Here is a 23236-nt window from a genome sequence, read left to right as displayed (position 1 = left end):
ATGACACACATTTATTCTAATTGACTTACTTACTTATATCATTATATAATTATCCACCCTATCATTTTCAACAGTGATTGTTATAAAGATCAAGCAAGCCGAAGACGAGCCCAGTCAATCTTAGTGATATAATTATTGTTTTATGAAGCTGGAAAGGACGCTATCCGTTGCCAGGTGATACAACAAGCCGACGCCCTGCGCATATAGAAAGCTGCAGATGACAGCCGTGCCACCCCCCACCCCACCACCACCACCACCACGCCCCCCCCCCCCCCTGCACCGCATAAGTACAGCACAGTCAGGTGTCATGGGGCGCATTATGTTATTACCTTTCTCGTTTCTGCGTGCACGTACACTACTTTGGAGTGAGCGATAAGGAGTCATGAATCGGCCATACGAGTGGGGGCTCTCGGCCAAGCAAATGCTGGAGGAGGACTTTTTCATCGACTACGGCGGGGAGGAAATAGTCGATTACCAAGACCCCGGTCAGCTTGTAGCCGCTTTGAAACAAAAGGAGGAAGAGGTTATTTTGGCTGCCCAGTTGGGGAACGGGTTGCTCCTGGAAAACCGTCAACTCAAAGAGCAGAGGGACAAACTACATGAGAGCTACGTTGATAAGCTGGAGGTAAGACTTTTTCAAAATCAAAGACGGGATTTGTCTGTGGAGTTTTGTGTTTTTGGAGCGCGCTTACTTTATATGGGCAGTGGGTGGGAAATACCAATGTTATCTTACAACCTGGCTTTCTGTGTATTTAGGCGTAAAAAAAAAAAAAAAAGCGTCAGAATCGCGTGCGCGTGATTCTGCAGATATTTCTTTACTGATGTCTAACTGTTATTGAATACGGTATAATTAAAGAGATTCAAAAACTCTTCTTGTTTCCCAACAATAGGTTCTATACGTGTGGTTATGAGAAAATTTTGGTTGCCCTATTGAGCCACACGAGTGGAGCAAAGATCATTTAAAATGAGGAACATTTTATTGCAACCTTAACAAGAATATCCCTCTGAACTGAGAGATTGAGATATATTTGGCATTCAAATGCTGAAGTGGAAAGTTAGCATCAGAATAGACATGGTTGTGTATTTACTTTCAAGCTAGTAGAAATATTAGACAAGAGTGAGTAGAATGGGGTCTGCAGCTAATACAAAATCACTTTGACTAATCTAGAATGATGAATCCATGTGGTATTTGTGTCCCCCACCCTATTTCCCCTTCACTCGCCCCTCATGTAGGAGCTGGAACAGAGCAATCATGAGCTACGCTTGAAGCTGGAAAACTGCCAGTCTGAGTGGGAGAGTCAGGTGGGCTACCTGGAGAGGGATGCAAGGGAGTTGAGTGCTCAGGTGCAGCAGCTCACTCAGGCCTTGTACCAGGCTGAGAGGGACAAGACACAAGCTCAGATGGATTACAGTGACAACACACAGCGACTGAAGGAGGAGCTCAAAACTGTGAGTCCCCCCCCCCCCCCCCCCCCCCCCCCCCCACACACACACACACACACACACGCACACACAGATCAGGCTGTGTGTGAGAATAATTGCCTTATGTGTGTATATCATGAAAGGCCCTCAAGGTGATCATGTAACAACAGCTCCAAAGCAGATAAGATGAGCACTGACCCAATCCACCTCACTCATTGACACTGTGTTCTTAATACCTCTCGGGTATCAGCCAGACACACACTGTGGCCACTCACTCAGCCACAGTAAAGCAATTTGTGTTTAACAAAAGTGTTTGTGGATAATATCCTAAAGTACCCGAACTCGCAAGAAAAATCTACACTTTATTTGCATTATGTAGCCTGCTTCACTTTAGCCCAAAATCCTTAAAGTTCTATAGTTTTTCAAAACCTAGTGTGCAAAATCCACACAAAAAAACAAACTGATGAAATAATGACCTCTGAAAACAGCAACTTTTGAGTATTTATGATACGTTGTAGTCAAAACCAAATAAACAATTGAGAATAGAAAGACTGACAACTTAGTAAAACATGATTATATATTATCATATTGTAGCTTGTTTTGGTACACAGTGTTAGTCTTAAGCTATTTTTGTATGTCATGCAATTGTATGACCTAATGGAAAAATATTCATGACAGTATACAGCTGATTCATCGTTATTCGTGGTCAGTCAAACATTAATAGTTATAAGCTAAGGAAGCTGTGTTTACTGTGACAATAATCCAAGGAGTGACGTATTTCTCAAGGACTTCTTATCACCTGATATAATAAGAAGCTGATTGGATTTTGTGGTCTGAAGAAGGAAGTGTAAGATTGTTCAAGTGTATTTCCCTAGATGTAGCAATATCGTGCATCACATGTGCGTTTAAAGAGAAGTTTTGTGCTCTGGAGAAAAAAAAAAGCAGCCATGTAGTTCCTTCTAAGTTATAAACAAATCCAAAATAACAACCCTCCCCTCCCAAGTGTCAAGGTCCACACAAAACTGGAATGCGAATGTGATGTCTTTCCATTCGAGGGCTTGTGGTGGCGACAGGAGCCCCTTGAAGTGCAGGAAAACGCCAATTTAGATAAAAACTTAGGCTGTTGGAGACAAAAGGGAGTGGAGGAACTGTTTTCTTTGGCTTCAGCTCTGTTGTAGAAGTTATAGGATGGAGAAAGTGTGAGAAGGAACACTAATGTCTAATGATATCACTTTACTTGGTCTGGTTTTAGGTGCTTCTGCTGGCCATTTGGTGAGTAGTGTGGATACTGCAGTAGTTTTGTGTGTACAGTGGAGCTCGACAATTTAATATTAACAGGACAAACCAAAATAGTTGGAAATTTGGTAACGGCATGCCGGAACCTTTCCTCGAGGTCAGAATTGTTTTCAAGCCACATAACAGTCTCAAATATATTGTTATGATGGAGACATAATCTGCCAATCAATTCCTGAAGTTTTTTTTGGTACGTATTTTGTTTACAGGATGGGATTTTTGTTCTGTGTGGACCGCTTGAGTGGATTTGTGTTGTTCGTGTAGCGTGAGCAGCAAAACAGATGTGAACAGGAAAGCTTTGCTATAGCGTTGAGGAAATGTTTGTCTGAAAACAATGTGTCACTGTTTAGATAGTCGCCCAAGTGTTGAGAAATATGCACAAAGATATGAGGGAGAGTTTACCCATGGATTTGTTCACAATCCTACTTATTTTACTTGCGCTAAAAGAGTTCATTCTCAGATGCACCCGTCTTTGCAGACTTTTGTTTAAATAATCTCAAGCATAAAAGTGATTATTAACGGGATTTTGCCAAGATATTTGTAGGTACAGGTTCTCAGCTTCACAAAGTGAATGCGTTGTAATCTAGAACAACAGATAACCCTCGGACAAACAATTAAATTCCCAGAAGGGAATATTCATGGGTTTTTTTTTGTTTCATGGTGTGAATCATTTACTTAACTGAAGAATATCGGATGACTTTGCAAAAGTAACAGACCACAGTACAGTACACTCTGATACTGACACACTAAACTAAATTGGTGCTGTCTAATCTTGTAGTTAATTATGCTTTATTTGCAGTTTGAACTGTCTTTGCTAGTGAACTATAAATGAATGGCCTTTTGTTTTGATATTACTCTGATAAATCATTAACATTATTATTACACGAGGATACAATGCAGCACTTTCTGGAACACTCAAGTAGGCAGGACATTTTCTTATCGTTGGTATCGAGTCCTGCCTACACACACATTATGACCCCTTTCCGTCCCATTTTTTAATAGAAAATTCATTGTAAATGTTTCTTAGTGCCTTTTTAAAGTTATTTTAGGGGGTTACATTTATTTATTTATTTATTTATTTATTTATTTATTTATTTATTTATTTATTTATTATTTAGGCATCAATTATGCACAGATTTTCGCTGGCCCCGCCCCTTCCTTATCACCAGGGTCGACTGTATTGCTTGACATCATTGAGCTTATCATTGTGATAAGTCTACAAACTTGGATTACATAAAACTGTGGCTGTGTAAAATCTTGGCATCAAATCTGAGACTCCACTTACATAAGTTACGATTGGAGACAAAGCCTCTGCTTTGGATTTCTCATGTACACTATAAAGAGAAAAATGTCAGTAGAGTACAGTAATCTCTTTGCAACCAAGCATCATAGGAAGGAAAATACAACACATAGAGGTAGAAATATTTCATTTGCTGTTTTTGTTGGCTCCAATGAACTAACAGTCCATCATCCCAAGGGAAAGCCATCCTTTGTAAGCACTCCCCGAGGGATTTGGCCATGGCTTGGCGTCTCATCTGCCCTATACTGTAGCTCCTCTTGTGGACCGGGGATGGCCTGGAGCTGGGGGGCCATATGAGGGGATATCACCTCTTTGTGTTTGTAACAAATGGAGCGCTCTCCTTCCACTTGTGTCTCAGCTTATTCTCAGCGGGTCGCTGCCTCTATTGTGAGAGAGGTCCGTGTTGATGAGACCAGCCGGTAATTAAGGCATCTCCAGGAATCAGGCTTATGTTCCTCATTGTGCGTCTGCAAGCAGCTTGCTTTTGCTTTTGTTCATTATGTGCTATAGTTTACTACACACTTCCTCTCTTCCTATTTACATGTCTTCAGACACGTACACTCAAGCTGCCCCCTTCGACCCTCCCGATGTACAACATTTGAACTGTGCCGCATAGTTGCTGAATATGGTCACTTACCAAACCAAGAAGTTCTCTGCTCCATCTGGCACATGGCACACTTTTCACATGTAGATAGACATACTGGCTCCATTCAGCTGTTTATAGTTTGGTGATTGTGGCCTCAATCTTCCAAAAGCCCAGATTTGAGATCTGAAGACAACAAATTCCATGTTTGCAGGCAGTAGAGGTGGAAAGGGTGATGTCCAGTGAGTTACAGATGCTTAAGCAAGACCTGAACAAACACACAAATCACAACAAGCCTCAGGACGAGGAGGTGATCAGCGCCATGCGAGAACAGGTAAGCAAACATGAGACCAAATCTCTAAAAAAAAATTGCTATATTGGTTTACTCGAGTTTCTCTTAGCACTGTTAGTTTTTGAAAACTACCATTGACATTCTTTGTGGTAAAATAACTCAGTGGTTCTATCTCAAAACATTTCTGTCCAGGTGTTGCGCCTCACGCAAAGGGAACAGGAGCTGGAGGAGCGTTTGGAGAGTGTTTGTCAGGAGAATGCTCAGCTGAGAGCCAACTTGGCCTCTTTGAACTCACGTCTGACTATGCACGATCAACTCAACCAACAGCATAACCAACGGGTACGCACACACACATACATGCACATGTGCATGTTTAATAGTGACTGACTAACAGTATTTATAAACGAAGAAATACCAGGTGTTTTTTCATAAATGTATTTAATTTTAATTACATTTACATCCAGCACATTGCAGTTGACCTACATGAACAACAGGAATTTAAACTCCCTGCCTGAGGCTTTTGTGGTATTATGAAAGGGCTTACTTACTCATCTTACAAGACGTACTTGTTCTACTAACTGCGACTTTTCACCTGCAGGTATAGATTCCACATTCTTGTTAAATTTCACAATTACACAAAAGTAGGATTCTGGCGTGTCGGGATTGCTGTCCTACTGGAAGTGTTGTACACAGGTTTAAAAAAAGATCCAAATAGCCTTGTTTCTAGAAATCTTATCGCATCCATCTGTTTTTAAAATTTGAATAGTAGTAGAATTCAGTCAGGAAACGATCAAAACATCTCCATTTATATGAAACTTGGCTTTTTAGATACCATAATTATTTATGTCCAGTTCCTCTACAAGGAGAATTAAGCATTAAAATAAGCCGATGATGATTACTTTTCAAGTTGTGCGTTTTTGGACTCACTTGTGCTGTTCGACCCCCCCCCCCCCCCCCCCCCCTCAGCTCGCTGCAGCTTTACAGGAGCTGGAAGTGGCGCGAGGTCGCTCACAGGAGCTTCAAGCACAGGTGGAGGAGCTCGAAGAACGGGTATCCCTACAAGAATCCAGGAGCCTTGGCGATTCATCCCTGCTTTCCGAGTTGGACATGGCTGACCTAGGAGTCAGTAAAGAAGAGGTACCAAATGATTCAGAACTCATAGAGACACAACTTTTTAAGCAATCAGCATATCATATCGTATCTCCTCAAATATTACTCTACTCCAGTGCTGTAAATGCAGTGAGGGAGCAATTTAATTAATTAAAATTGCACTCCGACTTTGAAATTTACTTTCTTTGTTGGTAATACATGAACAAAATCTCAGGTGAATTAAAGATGGAAATCTTGCCAGTATTAAAGATGATCACACATTATGTTTAGAGGAGAATGTTTTTTCAGCTTATTAAAATTCCAGTGGGCACCAACACATTCAACCCTTCAATCATAATCACTTATGAATGTTCTTACCACAATAAAATAGGATTTAACTACATTTATGAGTCATTCAATTGGTATCCTATTTGTTACCCACTTTGTTGGAGTGTTCCTTGTTCCCTTGACCATCCAGAACAATGTGCTATTTATTTATTTATTATTTTATTTTTATTTATATATAATATTTTATATTATTATTTATTTACTGTCAACATAATGTGCCTTTTTTTTGTAGCTAACTGAAGAAATGGGGTCGATCTGTAAGTTACTACTGCCGCTGGCCCAGAACAGTGTGACATGTGTGGCTACAGATCAAGAGCAGAGCCTAAAGGGTGCTCTGGACCAACTGAAGACAGTGGCCCAAAGTCTGACACAGGCCTCGGGAGCACAGGTGAGAAAAGCATAACATTTTCTATTTCAGAAATGTTTCAGGCCATATGTGTTGAATTACTTCCATATCTAATATTTTCTATGTGGAAATGTGTTTAGTCAAGTCAAGTGTATTTATATAGCCCTTAATCACAGACAAGTCTCAAAGGAATATGTGTTTAGCAAACAATAATAGAAATAAACCAGAAATCTTAAGAGGAATGTTTTACACCTTAGAGCAGGGCTGTCAAACTCATTTTTGTTGCGGGCCGCATCGTCGTCTGTCAACCCAAATACATAAATGTATGAATGCCTCATATTATATACAATATAGACGACACAACAAATCAATGAATAACTAGTTTTCAAATCTGAAACAAGTAAAAAATATTCTAATATTTTGAAAAGATAAATGGTTAAAAAAATGTTAGCAATATCTCTTAAGTGAAGACAATTTGCAATTTTTAGCACTGACATCAATTTGTTTTGTCTTCGCGGGCACATAAAAGGATGTGGCGGGCCGTATCTGGCCCCTGAGCCTTGAGTTTGACACCTAGGCCTTAGAGGTTCCACTATACTTCAGATGACAGGTAGACTTTCAGTTGATAAAAGTGAAGAAAAAAATGCACAGAGCCTGGTCATAAATAGCTGCAGTTAGTATTAAATATTACAAGTCGCCAAAAGAGACATTAGCTATTTTTTTGTTCATTTGTTTGTATTTTCTCAATGGGAAAAAAAACTTGGTGGCTGAGTACAGGGCATTTTTTTTCTTCCACTCCTATCACAGCAACTTTATTGTCACTGAATGTATTGTGGATTTATGTAATACGAATGTTGGCTAACCATTACAAGTGATAAGTTAAATGCTTGTCTCAGCTTTCCTTGAATGTGAGTGAGCATACAGCAGTAACAATTTTATCCCTGTAATGAAATATGCATAGTCCAAAACGTCAGAATCTCTTCTGAGGGGAGGTTTGAGACAAATGCATTGCTGCCGTTCGATCTTTACGTTCTTCCCGTATGCTCGAGGATCTCTGTGATGCTTTGTTGCCTGGGGAAGTGATCAGTGTGGGAATTTGAGCGCAGCGTACGGTGTAAGGGATCAGATGACGCAGTGCTGCTGGGGAGGGTTGTGACCCAAGTGGGTCTTTATGAGAGGTCTCATCTGGCTGCTCTCATTTCATTTTATAGTATCTGCGTCATAGATATGCAGTGCAATTCTAGTATTTACACAAAAGGTGGATGTCTCACTATCAACGAGTTATTAATGCTATAATGCCGCAGTGTTCTTACAGTAAAATTACAGTCAATTATCAGATAAAGCACTGAACTATTGTTGCTCCCCCTCCCCTCAGAAGTTGCAGCAGCAGGAGAACGCTGCAATGAGGCAGAAACTGCAGAGCGTCAAGCAGCAGGCTGAAGTCGCCCAACAGGCCATCAGAGACAGAGATGAAGCCATTGCCAAGTCAGTCATCCTTCATGCTAAATCGTCTTAAAAGCAACGATTATATTTGTTCTGAAATCATTAGACAGCCTTAAAAAGTCCTAATTACCATAATTAAGGCCTTATTATCCTTAGTCATGTCAGTTAATCCTTTAATCCGCTGTTCACAAGTTTCCAACTGACACATATTGTTCGATTTTTTAAATGGACAACCCTATAAAGAAATTGAAAAATATGTAATGAGTTTCCAATCCTTATAAAATGCATCATACTTACTTTAAATAATATTCAGGTCTAAACATACCGTATCAATATTTTAGACTATTATGATACAACATGGAGCCCTTAAATCATGTTTCAAATGAAGGAATTAAAGGTCTTAAAAAGTCTGTCATATTAAAGCCCACAATTATCTATTTACGGCCTGGACAATCTAAAAGTTCTGATTCTAACCATTTTGTTTGAAAATTGCACTTGAACTTTCAAGGATACCTGACTCAAGTTCAACATTGAATGATTTTCCATACCTGGTCATCTTTTTTGCAGGAAAACACTGATGGAGGCCGAGTTGGTCCGGAGTAAAAACGAAATGATGTCTCTCAACAACCAATTATTAGACGCTATTCAGCGTAAACTGGAGCTTTCACAGGAATTGGAGGCCTGGCAGGTAAGGTCTCTTTAGGGCTGTTTACACTGACAACAGTAACACAATCTGACCATTAGTCACAATGCATTTTAGCGTGTGAAAACATTTGGAGACAAATTTATGACAATGACATTAGTGCTATGATTTCACATACAGTACTGCTACATTAACAGTCACATGACATTCGCATGTAAAACTCGAAAGCCACATGAACCGATCGATCATAGGTGTTCATCACTATAGTTGGTGTGTTCTTGTGTGATTTCACATTGCTCTCTAGTGGTTCAGCATTCATATTACAACTTTCCCAGTTTGGTTGACTATGTGCATGGAAAATGTCATGTGACCCTTTAACGCTCATTGTTTTTTTTCCAATTGAACATTTATAAATGACACCACTGGTGAATACATTATAAAATGTCAACATCTCTTTTTTTTTTTTTTTAAATAAAGCTTTCAACCAGTTACACATTTTTTTCTTCATAAAAAACACACAACTCACCCCTGGTAATCTCCTCATTAACAATTTGTCTTTGGCTTTCCTCAGGACGACATCCAGATCGTCATCAACCAGCAGCTGAGGTCACAGCAGCAGTCGGAACAGCCTCAGAAGAAGATCACCTCACAAGGAATGTCATTTTTCCGCAAGTCCCACAGGACCGCTTTCCCTTGGGGTGTAGATGCCAATCAGGACAAGGCCCAGTCCCCGTGGCGGGACTGGTTAAGACGAGGCAAAGGGACATCATATACCAAGTAAATAACTGCGAGGCCTCCATCTACTTGCTGGTTGCTCAGAAGAATCACTCGGAAATGATGGATGGTGGATGTTTGATGAGAAAAGAACAATGTAGACACTTGTGATCACAGACACTTGTGATCAAATGAACAACAAAGCACATTTAAAGCTTCTTTCTATTGTGACCAACCCTGGAACATTTTTTTCTCACTGTGGTTTTGTTTAATATTGTAAATAATGTTCATTATTTTTGGAATACTGATGATTTTGTAAATGTCTTTGCTTTTGTTGCTTTGTATGGCATATTTCAGAGAGGCAGCTGGGATTTTGCTATTGTGAGTTAATGAAAAAAAGGGAGAACCAGGGAATAAGGACTGTTATTATTTTTTAACTTGCCAAGCTATAAGTTCAAGTTACATTGTCTTCTCTCAGTTTCCCAAAAGAGGCAAAAGTAACATTCTCAAATAATTCCAGAAAGTACTTTTGAGAAATCGCCTACTTTTGCACCATTTTTATTTGGGTGTCTGTATGGGTGTGTTAAATATAAGATATTTAACACATTTAAAAAAGTCAATCTTTTTGTTTAATATCATCAACCATGGCATTGTTTAATTGAAAATGAGACAACAGTTTAGAATGACTTCTGATTGTCATGTCCAATAAACCTTTCCACATCTCATCTAGTATGTTTACTTGCCCGCTCAAGGATAAAAAAAAAAAATAAAAAAAAAATTCGATATAGAGAAACAGATCTATTCCTCAACAATGGGTACTAAGTTATTTCACAAACAGACACTGGCTCATTGGAGTTCTCTAGCAATTACAATGCTTTTATTTACATTTACATTATATTTCCTTAACAAGTCAGGTGCATAGTCATGAGGTGAGCATGATTACAGAGAGATAAACAGGCTGACATTCAGAGGAACATTAATCCAGGAAATCTGGGGTTGCATGTGTTGGTGATGACATCGTACGTATAGTATGAATATTCAATACACAGTATACTTTGAAGTACAAACAATTGCTGCAACACTTAAGAATGGTGCATTTTGTGTTCAAACAGTATGACGAGCAATCTTTGATCGCATCATATCGATTTTTTTTCCTCTATTATATATTTTTTCGGATTCCTGTTGAAGTGCATTGATCTTTGTATTTAAATGGAATGTGGGAGCAGACTTGGCAGTGTGAGGAAGTACATGGCGAGTGTTACATATCTGTAGTAGTTGTTAGAGTAATAATTGGATGCACATTTAAATTGTGGTAGTGTAATATTTGGGCAGACATGAGACTCCTGGACTGGCAGTATGAGCTCCAGCTGCTGTGGCAGTTTAAACAATTTACTCTAAAACATGGGAGTCAATCCTCATCTATTTTTCTACTAAATTGTCTTGCCCTAATAATTACACTATTCAATGGCACGGCTTCTGCCCATAGCTGTCAATTTGAAGTGATTTTATCCATATATCTTTGTGGTCCCTTCCCCTAATAACCTTACAATTGAGTACAAATGTTGAAAAAGTTGGAGGCACAGACATGTGACAATAAACAATCTGACAAAAAGAGCCAGAAAAGTAATTCCTACGTACGCAGGACTACGCAAAATGCATTTTATACACTTGTATTATAGCCAAGTGTGCCGAATATATTGTGAAAACTACTATTTGCCTAATACAATATGTTGTTTCCATTACGTACACATTTAATTGATGAACTAATTGGGTTGAGACAACAGGCCTGTCATACCACCTTGACTAGATGGATATAAGTATTATATTTTTAGTACTGCAGCAATGGTTGTACACGGTCAGCTGATGATGATTCATCTCATTTTTTTTTGCAGGAAGATGAAACAGGTAAAGGGGCAAAGACATTACAACATAATCATGTCTCCACATATGACATTCAGTATGACTTTTTGGTAGACATAAACATTGGCCGTCTAGCAGTGACAAATTGTGATAATTGTTTTGTCTTTATTACATCTAAATAGAATATTTTGTACAGCTAGAAAGTCTGTTTCCCTTTTAAATGAAGCCCCGTTTGTATGGGGCATACATTTGTGGGATGAGCAGCACAACAGAGAATGTGCAGTGCACCCATATAAAATATTGCGAGAACTCTAATGAGGTTACAACTGGCAACAAATATGTTTTTTTTTTCAAATCAACAAAAATGTATGCAACAAACAGACTTAATACTTTTGTGCATGTTACATTTGAGGTATGACAACTATTCAACTCCATCATACTGCCTCTTTTGGGATTTTTGTTTGCTTGACACATGACTTTCATATGTCATCAATTATTTCACACACAAAACATAACTTTAATTCTAAAACCTGCTACAACTGTTAGACTTTATTTTGTGAGAAACTGTCATGGTGAAGAAAATTATTTACTAAATCAGACTTTTGTTGACTGTATGAACTGTAGATTCCAAACTAGTAAATGGTTAAGTTTATAATATAATCTGTATTCTTATTGCGAGTATAGTGTAAATGATGCGTCAGTAATGATTGTAGATGTGCTGCTAAAGTATTTCAAAATACATTACTTATGTATTTCCCTTATACTCAAATAAAATATGGAGTTAGTCTTGGATTCTGCAGCTTCCACTCTACAATATATATATATATATATATATATATATATATATATATATATATATATATATATATATATATATATATATATATATATATATATATATTCTGGTCGAAGTTGGAAAATATGAAACTATTCATATTTGGTAAACTGAAGAATTGAGACTCAGGGAGGCATAATTGCATGAATTATGTTCCAATTGTTCCGTAACATCGATGTAACGTGGAAGAATTCTAGGCTTTGTGATAGTATTGCATTTTGACATTCTCAGCTAGATACATTCAGTGAGACAAAGTTTTTACTGTTAGAATAAGGCAATGTCCTCTTTAAGTTGATTACATTATGTATTAGATATTCATGGCACTATCTGTAACTAACCATATTCATTGTAGGGCTGTATGTCACGCCTTAGCCCCAGCTGTTCCACTAAGTGTCGGTTGTCTTGGTTTCTGTCTGTGTGCTCGCCCCTCCCTTCCTGTGTGCCCATGATGAGTTTGATTATTCCCACCTGCCTCTTGTTACCTGTCGTGTATATAAGTCCTGTCTGCCCCTCACTCCCCGTCAGATCATTGTTGTGTGTTCATGTCATGATGTATTTTTGGTTCCTGTCATTGGTAACGTCACCCTGTCTTTTTGTTTCACGTCTTTTTGGTCAGTCACGTTGTTAGGTTTTGTGAAGTCATGTCAGTTGCCGAGTCTGTTAGTTTGCGTTCTTAAATAAACCCTGGTCCAAGCTGCACTTGGTCGTCCTGCTCCATTTCCATCCGATCCTGACACTTTATTTACTCAAGTAACGGGAGAGACTATTATAGCACTGTATATTCTATAGAGTCGGAAGATCAAATATTAAATCAATATTATGGGATTCATGTCCAATGGGATTAATGTCCAATATAAATGCTGTATATATTCAATGCATTGACCCATTGAGGCACTTTCCCACAGGGCCAATAATAGACAGGCCTTGTGTCCTGACACATTCCTAAAGTGCCTTTAACATATTATTGCATAACAGTTTCTGTATTATTGCTTCCATTGAAAATAAGATGGAAAATACTTAACATAAATAAGACAGCAGTCTACTGGCCTGAGTGAAAAACTGGGACAATAAAACAAATGCATGGCTGTCGACATAAAACTAAATGAAATTCGACAAATTTAATTTTCAGATTTTTTTTTTTTGTTTTCTAATTATTTTGTAATAAAATAAGAATGGACACAAGTTGATTTGTGCATCCACTCCGTACAGTGGTAAAGTGCTCGTTTGTGTGCAAGGTCTGTGCACTATAGTGCACCGCTCGCTCATATGTGAATACTTGAATACTGTGTGTGTGTGTGTGTGTGTGTGCGTGTGTGCGTGTGTGTGTGTGTGTGTGTTTGTATGTGTAGCACTCAGCTGTCCTATCTATCCCAGGTATGTGTGAGGGTGCATGGCAGGTCGCCTGTGCCAACTTCTCAAATAACCTCTGGTAGAGTTGCGTAGAGGGCACAATGTGGAGTGGCTGATAGGAGAATGGCACTAATCCACTTATTTTGGAATACAGTTATGTAAATTATGTTTTTGTTAAAAAAACAACGAAATTATATGTCCATGTCTTTGAGTCTGGATAGATGTTCTGCATTAGTTTACTATGAAGGAATGTTAGAGCAACACTGACCAGAAAAATGTGTACTGATGAGGGAAAAAGTAATGTTTTGAGAAATTTTCAGTGAGAATTAAACCTTACTAAGACAGTACCAAAACAAAGCCATAACATTTCTAGAATGAAGTTAGAATTTTGAAAGTTACAGTTGTAAAGTTACAATGAATAAAAAATGCATCTATGAAAAAGATGCAACTTTATGTGAATAAAGTTATATCAGTGTGGCCCTTACTCTTTTGTAATCAAATTGTTAGTTTGCTTCTTGCCTCAGTTGACAGTATATGAAGGGTTATTTGCAACCTCCTGAATTCACACAAATGTTCCTCCTGTGCTGTAGACAACAAGTACTTGTACGGAGTGCTCTAAAATGCCAACATGCTAAAAAAATAAAATAGATAACTATCGCCAATGCAGAAGCAGCATTCATTTCATTCTCTTTAGGGAGCGGGGTATTTTGGGATTGTCTCGGATGATGGTTAGAGTTTAACACTTTCACCCCCAAAAAACGTATTTGCTGTGAGTTAATCCTCCTGTTAACAGGGGGAGAAGAAGCAGAGCAGGCACCTATGTTTGACAATCTAAAGTGAAACAATATGACAAAATAAAATAACTAAGAAGAACTGGATCATTCGTTTGCCTTAGGTGCAACATTGGTGTGCCTAGATCATTTTTGGTGGTGCTGAAGCACCCCTAAAACAAATCCAAGCATCCGGAAAATTTGAGAGTTGCTGTCTTTTCTTATTTTCCATCATGGATTGGGTTTAGGATCACATATGTGAGCTGTAGTCTATCATGGCTGAGTTTGAGTGAGAGGTGGGTCACCCAACTGAGTCATCACCAGTCGGTCACAAGACAGCAGACCAGCAAACCACTCACAACTCACTCTAGATTATTCAACTAACTAGTCTTGCCTGTCTTTGGAATGTGGGAGTTTGTAACGAAAATACCCATGCAAGTGTGGTAAACATGCAAACTCTTCACTGAAAGGTCTGAGTCTCAAATCAAACGCAGAACCTTTGACTGTGACCAGTCGCACTGTGCTGCTCAGTACATTCATCATTCAAATGAAATGCAAGTTTAAGACGTACCTCTCAGCTGTTTTGCAGCTCTTCAATTATTCCAACGTGAGCATTTTTTCCTCTGGTTCATATTAGCTCAAGACTAGTCAGGAAGAAGATATAATATACTGATCGAGTTCAATACATGGAGTATAGGAAACTACCCACAGCTGCAGAATTTGATGATACAGACGGCAAACACTGCAACAAATGCGCTGCCATGTAGACAAGCGTGACCCAGCCTTCTGCAGACATTTTAAAATTTCAAGCAATGATTTAAATATACATTTGCATGGTGTACTATTTAGCAACAAGATAAGACAGTTCATTCATTGATAGTGTACATTTCTTGTAACATACATATATACAACCATACTCTGTGTTTTTTTTGCTCATGCCTTTGGTGTTCCTTTGTTGTCAGCTTTGGCTCCTGTAAGTCCGTTTTCGGTATTGTCGTTCCCTGAGGCGTTAACCAGGCACTCTTTACTACAAGGCGATGGAGAAAACAAACATTAGCACACAGATGCAGCAGTAGCAACAATGAAAACTATAATTATTTCTGATCTACTACTTGAATACGATTGCCATACTAAAGAAAATATATATACATTTGTTGACTGCTGAAAATAACAGTGGTGACAGTACCACTTTGCAAACACCATGCATGTTGATGATGAGTATTATGTAGATGAGTTTCATCTACTGTATTTTCCACACTATAAGGCGCACCGGATTATAAGGCGCACCTTCAATGAATGGCCCATTTTAAAAATTTGTCCATATATAAGGCGCACCGGATTATAAGGCACACCTTCAATGAATGGCCCATTTTAAAACTTTGTCCATATCGTATAAGACATATACATTTGGCCCGCGGGCCGGACTTTGGCCACGCCTGCTGTAGTGGCTCAATATTGGTCCAAATATAAGGCGCACCTGATTATAAGGTGCACTGTCGGATTTTGAGAAAATTTGAGGTTTTTAGGTGTGCCTTATAGTGCGAAAAATACGGTACTATCTCTAAATTACTTACTTCTTTTCATCATCCTTCAGCAGGAATTGGACTACCAAGGCCTTTATCACCATAACAATGATAACTAATCCAATGACTCCGCCCAACACAGAGACAATGATGACAGTTAAAGTATTGTCAACCTCCCTCACTGAAAGTGTAGACAAAGAGACATTGAGTGAGAGATAGTAAACAAAAAAATAAAATAAATCAATAATACATGATAGGATATGTCAATACAGTAATCCCTCGTTTATCGCAGATAATTGGTTCCAAAAACCACCGCAATAAGTGAAATTCGCGAATTACGGTCACCAATAAGAAGTACTGGGCAGGCTAACGAGTTAGCGGAAGGATGCTAATTCGCGATCGTGCTAACACGCGAAAACGGACTTTTAAAGGAATGTAAACGAACATTTGGAGCAATACTAAACTGTCCTAAAGGTTAGACACATGTTTCCTCAATTTAGAAGTTTTATTTTGACTTTTAAATGTTTTTTTATTTGAAAAAAAATCCGCGATATAGTGAAGCCGCGATAAACGAAACGCGAAGTAGCGAGGGATCACTGTATAGTGCATACTTTGATCCACCACATAGAGGGTGTAGGTAGCGCTGTGATTGCGGTCTTTCTCTTTGGGGTTTTTTGCAAAACAGATATACTCTCCCTCATCTTCAAAGGTGATATTCCACAGCAGGACAGAAATATTGTGGCCCTTTGTAGCGCCTACAAACTCTATTCGCGGGTGTTTTACTTTCACTCTGGTCTCCGCACCTTCGCTCGGAACTATCCCATCGCATAACTACACAAACACACAAGGAAACATGCCTCGGTTATGACAATAAAGGTTTCATCAGTGTGCTGATGCTTGCGAGGTCCGTACTTTTTCCTTAGAGCCATTGTTGTTATAATGCCAGCTGAAGTAGAGCTTGTGAATGCCAATGCAGGAAGAGTAGGTGCATGGGAGCAACACAGTGGAGCCGTTCATTGCCTCAATTGATGACACCTTTCCTGTTGACACCTCCAGTCCACGAACGTGCGGCAGATCTGAATAAAAGACTGTGGAAGTGGGACGCACAAAAGAAATAGAGTGTATTGTGAGAGATAAACAGGTGGGCTGCGGGAAGTCATTCAATTTCACTACAGTGGTCCAAATAATACATCTCTCCTGATAGATATTTAGAGTTTAAATTTTTTAGGCTGATTCAAAAAATGTCTACACCATTTTTAGCACATCATGTCTTTGAGCCATTTTATTTTTATGTTTTACAGCTTGACAAATAAAAGCTTGCATAATGTGGATTTTACCATGCGCTGTACGTTACAGTTAGGACATGTCTAAATAAACAAACCAACAATTAAATACATAAATAATAAATAAATAAATAAATAAATAAATAAATAAATAAATAAATAAACAGGATTTGTATTTGTGCACTGTATTCAGAAGTGTGTCCGAAGACTTTACCTGATTTATTTGGAACCAATGAGAATGACTAATGATACATATAAATTAATGGAATTAATTTAGCGAGAGCCATGTAAAATTATCAAGGTTGTTCATCTTGCATTTGTGCATGGTCCAACGTTCAATGACAACTACAGTAATGCTCACATTATTGCTCCGGCATCTGTCAAACTCAAGGCCCGGGGGCCAGATACGGCCCGCCACATAATTTTATGTGGCCCACGAAGACAAATTGTGCATCAAATTCGTGTGTCATTACTAGAATTGTCTTCACTTTTAATAATCTCTTTTTTTATATATATATATTTGACCAGTTTTTACTCGTCTGATTTGAAAACGAGTTATTTGTCAGTTTGTTTTGTAGCTTTTACTGTATACAATATGAGGTGCTCATACATTTATTTAGGTTGACAGTCATAATGGCCCTTCGAAAGAAGCTATGACTACAACGGCCTGTGAAAAAAATGAGTTTGACACCCCTGGTCTACACTTAAGTCCTATTTATAAACCCTGTCCTTTCTACCCTGACCATCACGGGATCACATTGCGCAAACTGGGATCAACACATTCACTTGACTTTACACCTGTAAATTGGTGTTTCACAGCTGATGAGTAGTCATTTTCTGTCTTCCAATTCCAACAACAAAAGTAAGACTGTAGAACTGCCTTTTTTTTACAGTTTAAAAGGCAAAATCAGCTACCTTTCCTATACTTTGTTGTTCCTAAATTGTTATTTGTATAAAAACTAAAGTGTTTGCTGTCACATCATGTGTCAGCTCATGTCTTCGTAGTTGTTGTTTGGTTCTAATTCTGCCTCCTGATCTTACCCTTTCATCTTGACTTCTACTAGTGGATATTTTTATCTCCTGTCTGCATTCAAGTTGACTCGCCTTCAATAGCAATGTGAGCTGTTCGAGTTCACCTTATTCTTTTTTCTTTCTGGCTCTTGTCTCCTCTAATGGACTTTTACTTAGCTTTGAACTCTGGTCACTTTACGCTGGTGCGTCTTACTGTTCAAAGAACGCATTGAGCACGGATGTGAGAGCAAGATAGTGAAAATGATACTGCAAGGTGGTCTACTTGTATTTTTAGATGACATAAATGTGTTATCAATGACCACTCAAGGATTTGAAACGTTTCCATGATGGAAAGGCTTTAAATGGCTGGGCTAGCATTTCCATCCATCCATTTTCTATAGTGCTTGTCTTCACTACAGGGTCATGGGTGAGCCTATCACAGCAGTTTTTGGGTGAGAGGCGGGGTATGCCCTGGCCTGCTCACTGGTCACAATTTAGATAATTCTGAGTCTTGAAAGAACCTAACTTGCATTTTTGGAATTACATTTTACGGTTAGTTTTATTAAAATTAATATAAATATATAATATAATTAATATAATATTAAAATTAGTTTTATTATTTTATTAATATAATATTAAAATTAGTTTTATTATTTTATCAAATAACACAATCCTGTTGTTATTTATCAAAAACAAAACAAATGTGTGATGATTTTAAAGGTTCAAACGGTATTTCACTTCATTTGAATGGGGACTCTCTTTGGTTCACGAATAAACTTACTAATTAAATTTTAGTCGCGGAACATGTCAAACTTGTACGTCAACGTACTGCTTTAAAAAATGACCCAGTGTCTTGCAACAGATTGTTAGATGTCAACGGTTCCACTGTCCCATTATAAAGTCATTGCTTAGAAAATGCATTTACAATACATGCAACACCAAAGTGAGCGGCATGACAGTTATTGTTACTGATAATGCATTTGTGCTCGGTGATCTCACAGTCTCCCTGTGATTTCACAGTTTCTTATCATTATGAACCTTGCATTCAGTGCACATGTATGTATATTTGTGCTATATTAGCATCCCTGCCATAAACAAAACCGCAATATCTAAATCACCTCAGATAATGGAACAAAATGCAACTGCTATTATGTAGTGTCCTTGGCTGACAGTCAAGGTGATGTGTTTTATTTAAGTAGGCCACACATTAAAGGGTTAATGTATTTCTGAGCAAACCCACAGAGAACCAACCGAGGACACAATTACCACACAAGAGAGTGGGGTGAGGGAGTGCTGCTGGGAAGAACAGAAATGACAGGGGGAGAATGGTCGCAGTGGAAGAGAATAAAGTGGAGAGACGGATGAGAGACGGATGGAGGGCGTCACCAGGAAGTAAGAGAGAGATGGACAGGAAATGTTAACGAAAATGTTCTTTCCAAGGTGACTGAATGACAGCAGAGCTGAAAATGACAGCAGTAGTGACGCGACTCAATAAAAACAACTACACCGGTGCATGTGTGTGTTAACTGATACAGCGTGCGTAAGATGACTCCGGCAAACACATGCATCAATTTACGACAACTTTTGACAAGTTGCATTTACAAGCTATTGACACTTGATAGTGACCAAAGCATGTTAAAACATGTGGTTGTATTGTACAGTGCATCAGGAAACAATTAGCTTAGTCCATTTTTTTAAAAAACTTTTGTTTATGGCCATGATATGTCTCTAAGCATAATGATGGCCATTGAAGTTGACTAAAACAGTTACAAGGATTTAGTTTGACAATAAAAATTTAGCTAAACTAAAAACTAATTCCCTTACACTTATTCAGATTGTTTTGTCAAATAGAACGTCCATAATACTGATGAGTGATAATAGTGCGTAATTTTGGTAAAATATATCGATTTGATGGAACAGCGGTTACATGGCTTGAAAGCCATTTTATATCACGACTGAAGAGAGAGCAAGAGAGACATAAAAATGTGTGTGTGTGTGTGTGTGGGGGGGGGCTCCTTACTGATACATTAAATAATGTAATGTTTGGAAGGGGAAAGGGTGCAAATGAGATGATGGCTTGCAGGAGTGCTCCTCCATAGAGATGGGGAATTCATCATGACAACTTTACAGTCACAGACTTGTCAGGACTTTCACAAGTACTAACTCATTAAATTGATTTTGAAATTTGTTTTAAAATAACTTAGACATCACACAAACTAAGTGGAAGCTTTATGTATTGACACAAACCCTAACCCACACCACAATTCCTCAAAAAATGATGGGTTGCGTTAATTTACTAAACTTGCTGGTGCTTTTGATAATTTCCCATTTAGGAGAACCCTTTATTTCTCAAATGGTTGCGTACGGGTAGAGCAAGAAATGTTGATGATGAGAGAGTCAACACAAACACAAGGTGGGGTGTTGCTGCTGTGTGCTTGCGCAGATGATAAATAAAATTGTCTCCACAAATAATGTCCACTCACTCCTGCATGAAAGACGAGAGCTTGCCCTTAAGTCAGATGTTTCTGACAGCCTTGGAGCTAGAACACAGAGGTCGTTTGCACCTCGACCACGTCCGGAGCCTGGGGCCACTAATAGCTAAAATAAGATGTAGTTATCCGAAGTAGTTGAGGTCTGTTTGTGGCACATTATGGAAATTGAGTTGGTTAAGCCATGAGCTGTCCTGTGATGTGCCTTGCCGCACTGCTGTCAGACCATACTGATGTGTCAAATGTTTTTTGCCATTTGCAAATAAAAACAACATTTTTGTTATATTTATTGAAACTGTTAATGTGGCCTGACAAGAAGACATTACTTAAATGATTTGTGACAATATCAGCCCTCTTTAGCCCCATCTTCCAATTTGTAAAAAAACACAGCATCTGAAGAAAAACAACCAATCAAAGACACATCCCCAGTGATTGGCCAAATCCAGAGACAAAACAAGGATGAACAGGAGTTGTCTTCAGAGGGGAAGCTCGGCCCACAGAGATGCAGAATCGGCATGGAATTAACAACACAACTGCTTGACAGGTAAGTTTTTTTATTTCCGATTTTCGATTGATTGTAAATTCTCCCCCAAATGAAACTTCAAACCGATAACAATAAGTTTTATAGCAACACTCCAAAATGAATAAGTTGTGTTAACATCGGCTTGTTTTCAGGGCAGCTCAGGCCTGCTACACATTGTTTTTGTCCTGATTTTACCCTTTATGTCTCATAAGATTTATCCTATAAAATGGTCCAGTTGTCTGAGGTATGTAAAGAGTCGATTTGTACCAATAATAGAGTCCAAAAAGCCTTGGGGGCAGACAATTTAAAATATTAAATGTGTTCAATGTCGATGACTAAAAATGCTCGTGTGCTAGGAAAGCCAACTTCTGTCAAGTCATCACTGCGTGAATTGTGTTGTGGAATGGAAGCGATCCTGTCCATTTCTGCAACTCACCCAAATCATCTTAATTGTGATTACTGATGAGCCTACAAATTATAACGTTCTGGACCGTGATAATAAGTACGCCTCACATGTGTTGTCAGCTTGTTTGCACCAGAAGGTGTAGGAGGTGAATGCTATAAGGGTGATGTGAGTAAGACCTAATGTTAGGACTTGGAGGTATGGATTTACTGTGCTGGCATTGAGCCACCCACCTTGCATGAAATTAGTCTGACACAGAGGAAGTAAAGAATGCTGCAAGTCACAAAAAATATACTTGACCACCAACACACAAAAAGGTGCAAAACACGGATTGAAGGGATAGAAGTCTCACTCACCTAGCAGCAGTGCAAGTAGAAGACCTGGCACACTCCAGCTGGTGCTGTCCAATGACGCCATGACAACTTATTTTGTCCGAATCCTTGTGTTTTTCCCCAATTCTGAATGTTGTCCTTGTTCTGTTACAGTTGAGTTACGAAATGTGGCTTTTAGTCCCTCCCTTTCCCCCTTTCCTGTCCCAGCAAGGAAGGAGTTCTGCCTTGGCTGGAAAATTTGTCCCCGTCCACCCCCTGTTTGTGTCCCCGTCCTCCCACTCTCTCTCCCGCTCTCTCTCTCTCTCTTTCTCTCTGTCTCTCTCTCACTCTCTCAGCAGTCTCAGTAGTGATCCAGCAAGCAAATAAAAAAAAAAGCCAGCGCAGAAGCTATTTGGCGATGTGCTGTGGTGTCAGGTAGCCTTCAACACTCTGGCAGCAGCAGGATCCGTCAGGGAAGCGCATCAGCCAGCAAGCCACACAGAGGGGAGACGTAGGATGGATGGAGTATGAGAGAAAGAGGAACAGAAAGGGATGCTGGTGCAAAGCAGCCAGGCAGAGAAGCAGAAAGCAAACGTCTCCCCGGCTGGCGAAGATAGAAATGAGTGCGGAAGGTACTGCAGAGGGAGAGAGAGGGAGAGAGGAGAGGGAGGGGAAGCTTGGAATGTGTGTTGGAGTGGTGAAGGTGATCACACACACATATGTATGGTAGTTCAGGACAATTTGACTGAGTCAGCCTTACTTTACAAGAGTTGAAGATAGGACGAGTGCTTTGCTTCAGTCACGCCACATGATCAGCACTCAATGTTTTCTTTGCTGCATCCTCTCAACCTGTCTCACTTTCATGCGTCGTTTACTTCACGCCCCCTTCCTGCTATCTTGTACTGGCATCATCTGACTTTGTTCACTGGCAAGACAGACATCTTGATCTGGCTGAATCACCTGGACAGGCTAAAGTGGAACTTAATAATTGCAATGGAGAAAATAATTGGATATACCGTATGAGTAACTTAAAGTTAAAGTCCCAATGATTGTCACGCACATCTGGGTGTGGTGAAATTTGTCCTCTGTATTTAACCCATCCCTGTGTGATTTTGATCCATCCCCTGGGGGTGAGGGGAGCAGTGAGCAGCAGCGGTGCCGCGCTCTAACCCCGCAATTCCAACCTTTGATGCTGAGTGCCAAGCAGGAAGGAAATGGGTCCCATTTTTATAGTCTTTGGTATGACCCGGCCGGGGCTTGAACCCACAACCTCCCAGTCTCAGGGGAGACACTGTACCACTAGGCCACTGAGCTGGTCACTTGATGTGGACCACAGCCAAGTGATTACTGTAAAAGACATCCCAAGTATTCAGCTTGTTGGTTCTGGGCCCCAGTTGTTCCCATT

The 23236-nt window shown here is 39.2% G+C and overlaps 2 protein-coding genes across 2 annotated transcripts; one reads left to right on the top strand and one right to left on the bottom strand.

Moving 5' to 3' along the window:
- The first annotated feature begins 279 nt into the window (after nt 1-279).
- si:ch211-235m3.5 (BICD family-like cargo adapter 1) lies at nt 280-10198 on the top strand. The gene is made up of 9 exons (XM_049725487.2): nt 280-625; nt 1234-1449; nt 4813-4932; nt 5083-5229; nt 5857-6027; nt 6560-6715; nt 8049-8158; nt 8684-8804; nt 9331-10198. The coding sequence occupies exons 1-9, from the start codon at nt 383-385 to the stop codon at nt 9538-9540; spliced, it is 1494 nt and encodes a 497-aa protein (XP_049581444.1). The 5' UTR covers nt 280-382; the 3' UTR covers nt 9541-10198.
- Nucleotides 10199-10328: 130 nt separating this feature from the next.
- On the bottom strand, nt 10329-22447 carry scn4ba (sodium channel, voltage-gated, type IV, beta a). The gene is made up of 5 exons (XM_049725521.2): nt 21877-22447; nt 16724-16899; nt 16423-16642; nt 15863-15992; nt 10329-15315 (listed from the first exon to the last, which is right to left on the bottom strand). Exons 1-5 carry the CDS (start codon nt 21935-21937, stop codon nt 15222-15224), a joined length of 681 nt encoding a protein of 226 aa, XP_049581478.1. The 5' UTR covers nt 21938-22447; the 3' UTR covers nt 10329-15221.
- Nucleotides 22448-23236: the final 789 nt, after the last annotated feature.

The sequence above is a fragment of the Syngnathus scovelli genome, chromosome 7, assembly GCF_024217435.2.
Source record: "Syngnathus scovelli strain Florida chromosome 7, RoL_Ssco_1.2, whole genome shotgun sequence".
Lineage (NCBI taxonomy): Eukaryota > Metazoa > Chordata > Actinopteri > Syngnathiformes > Syngnathidae > Syngnathus > Syngnathus scovelli.
Note: the sequence above shows the minus strand (reverse complement) of the source record. Positions and strands in the feature narration are given on the sequence as shown.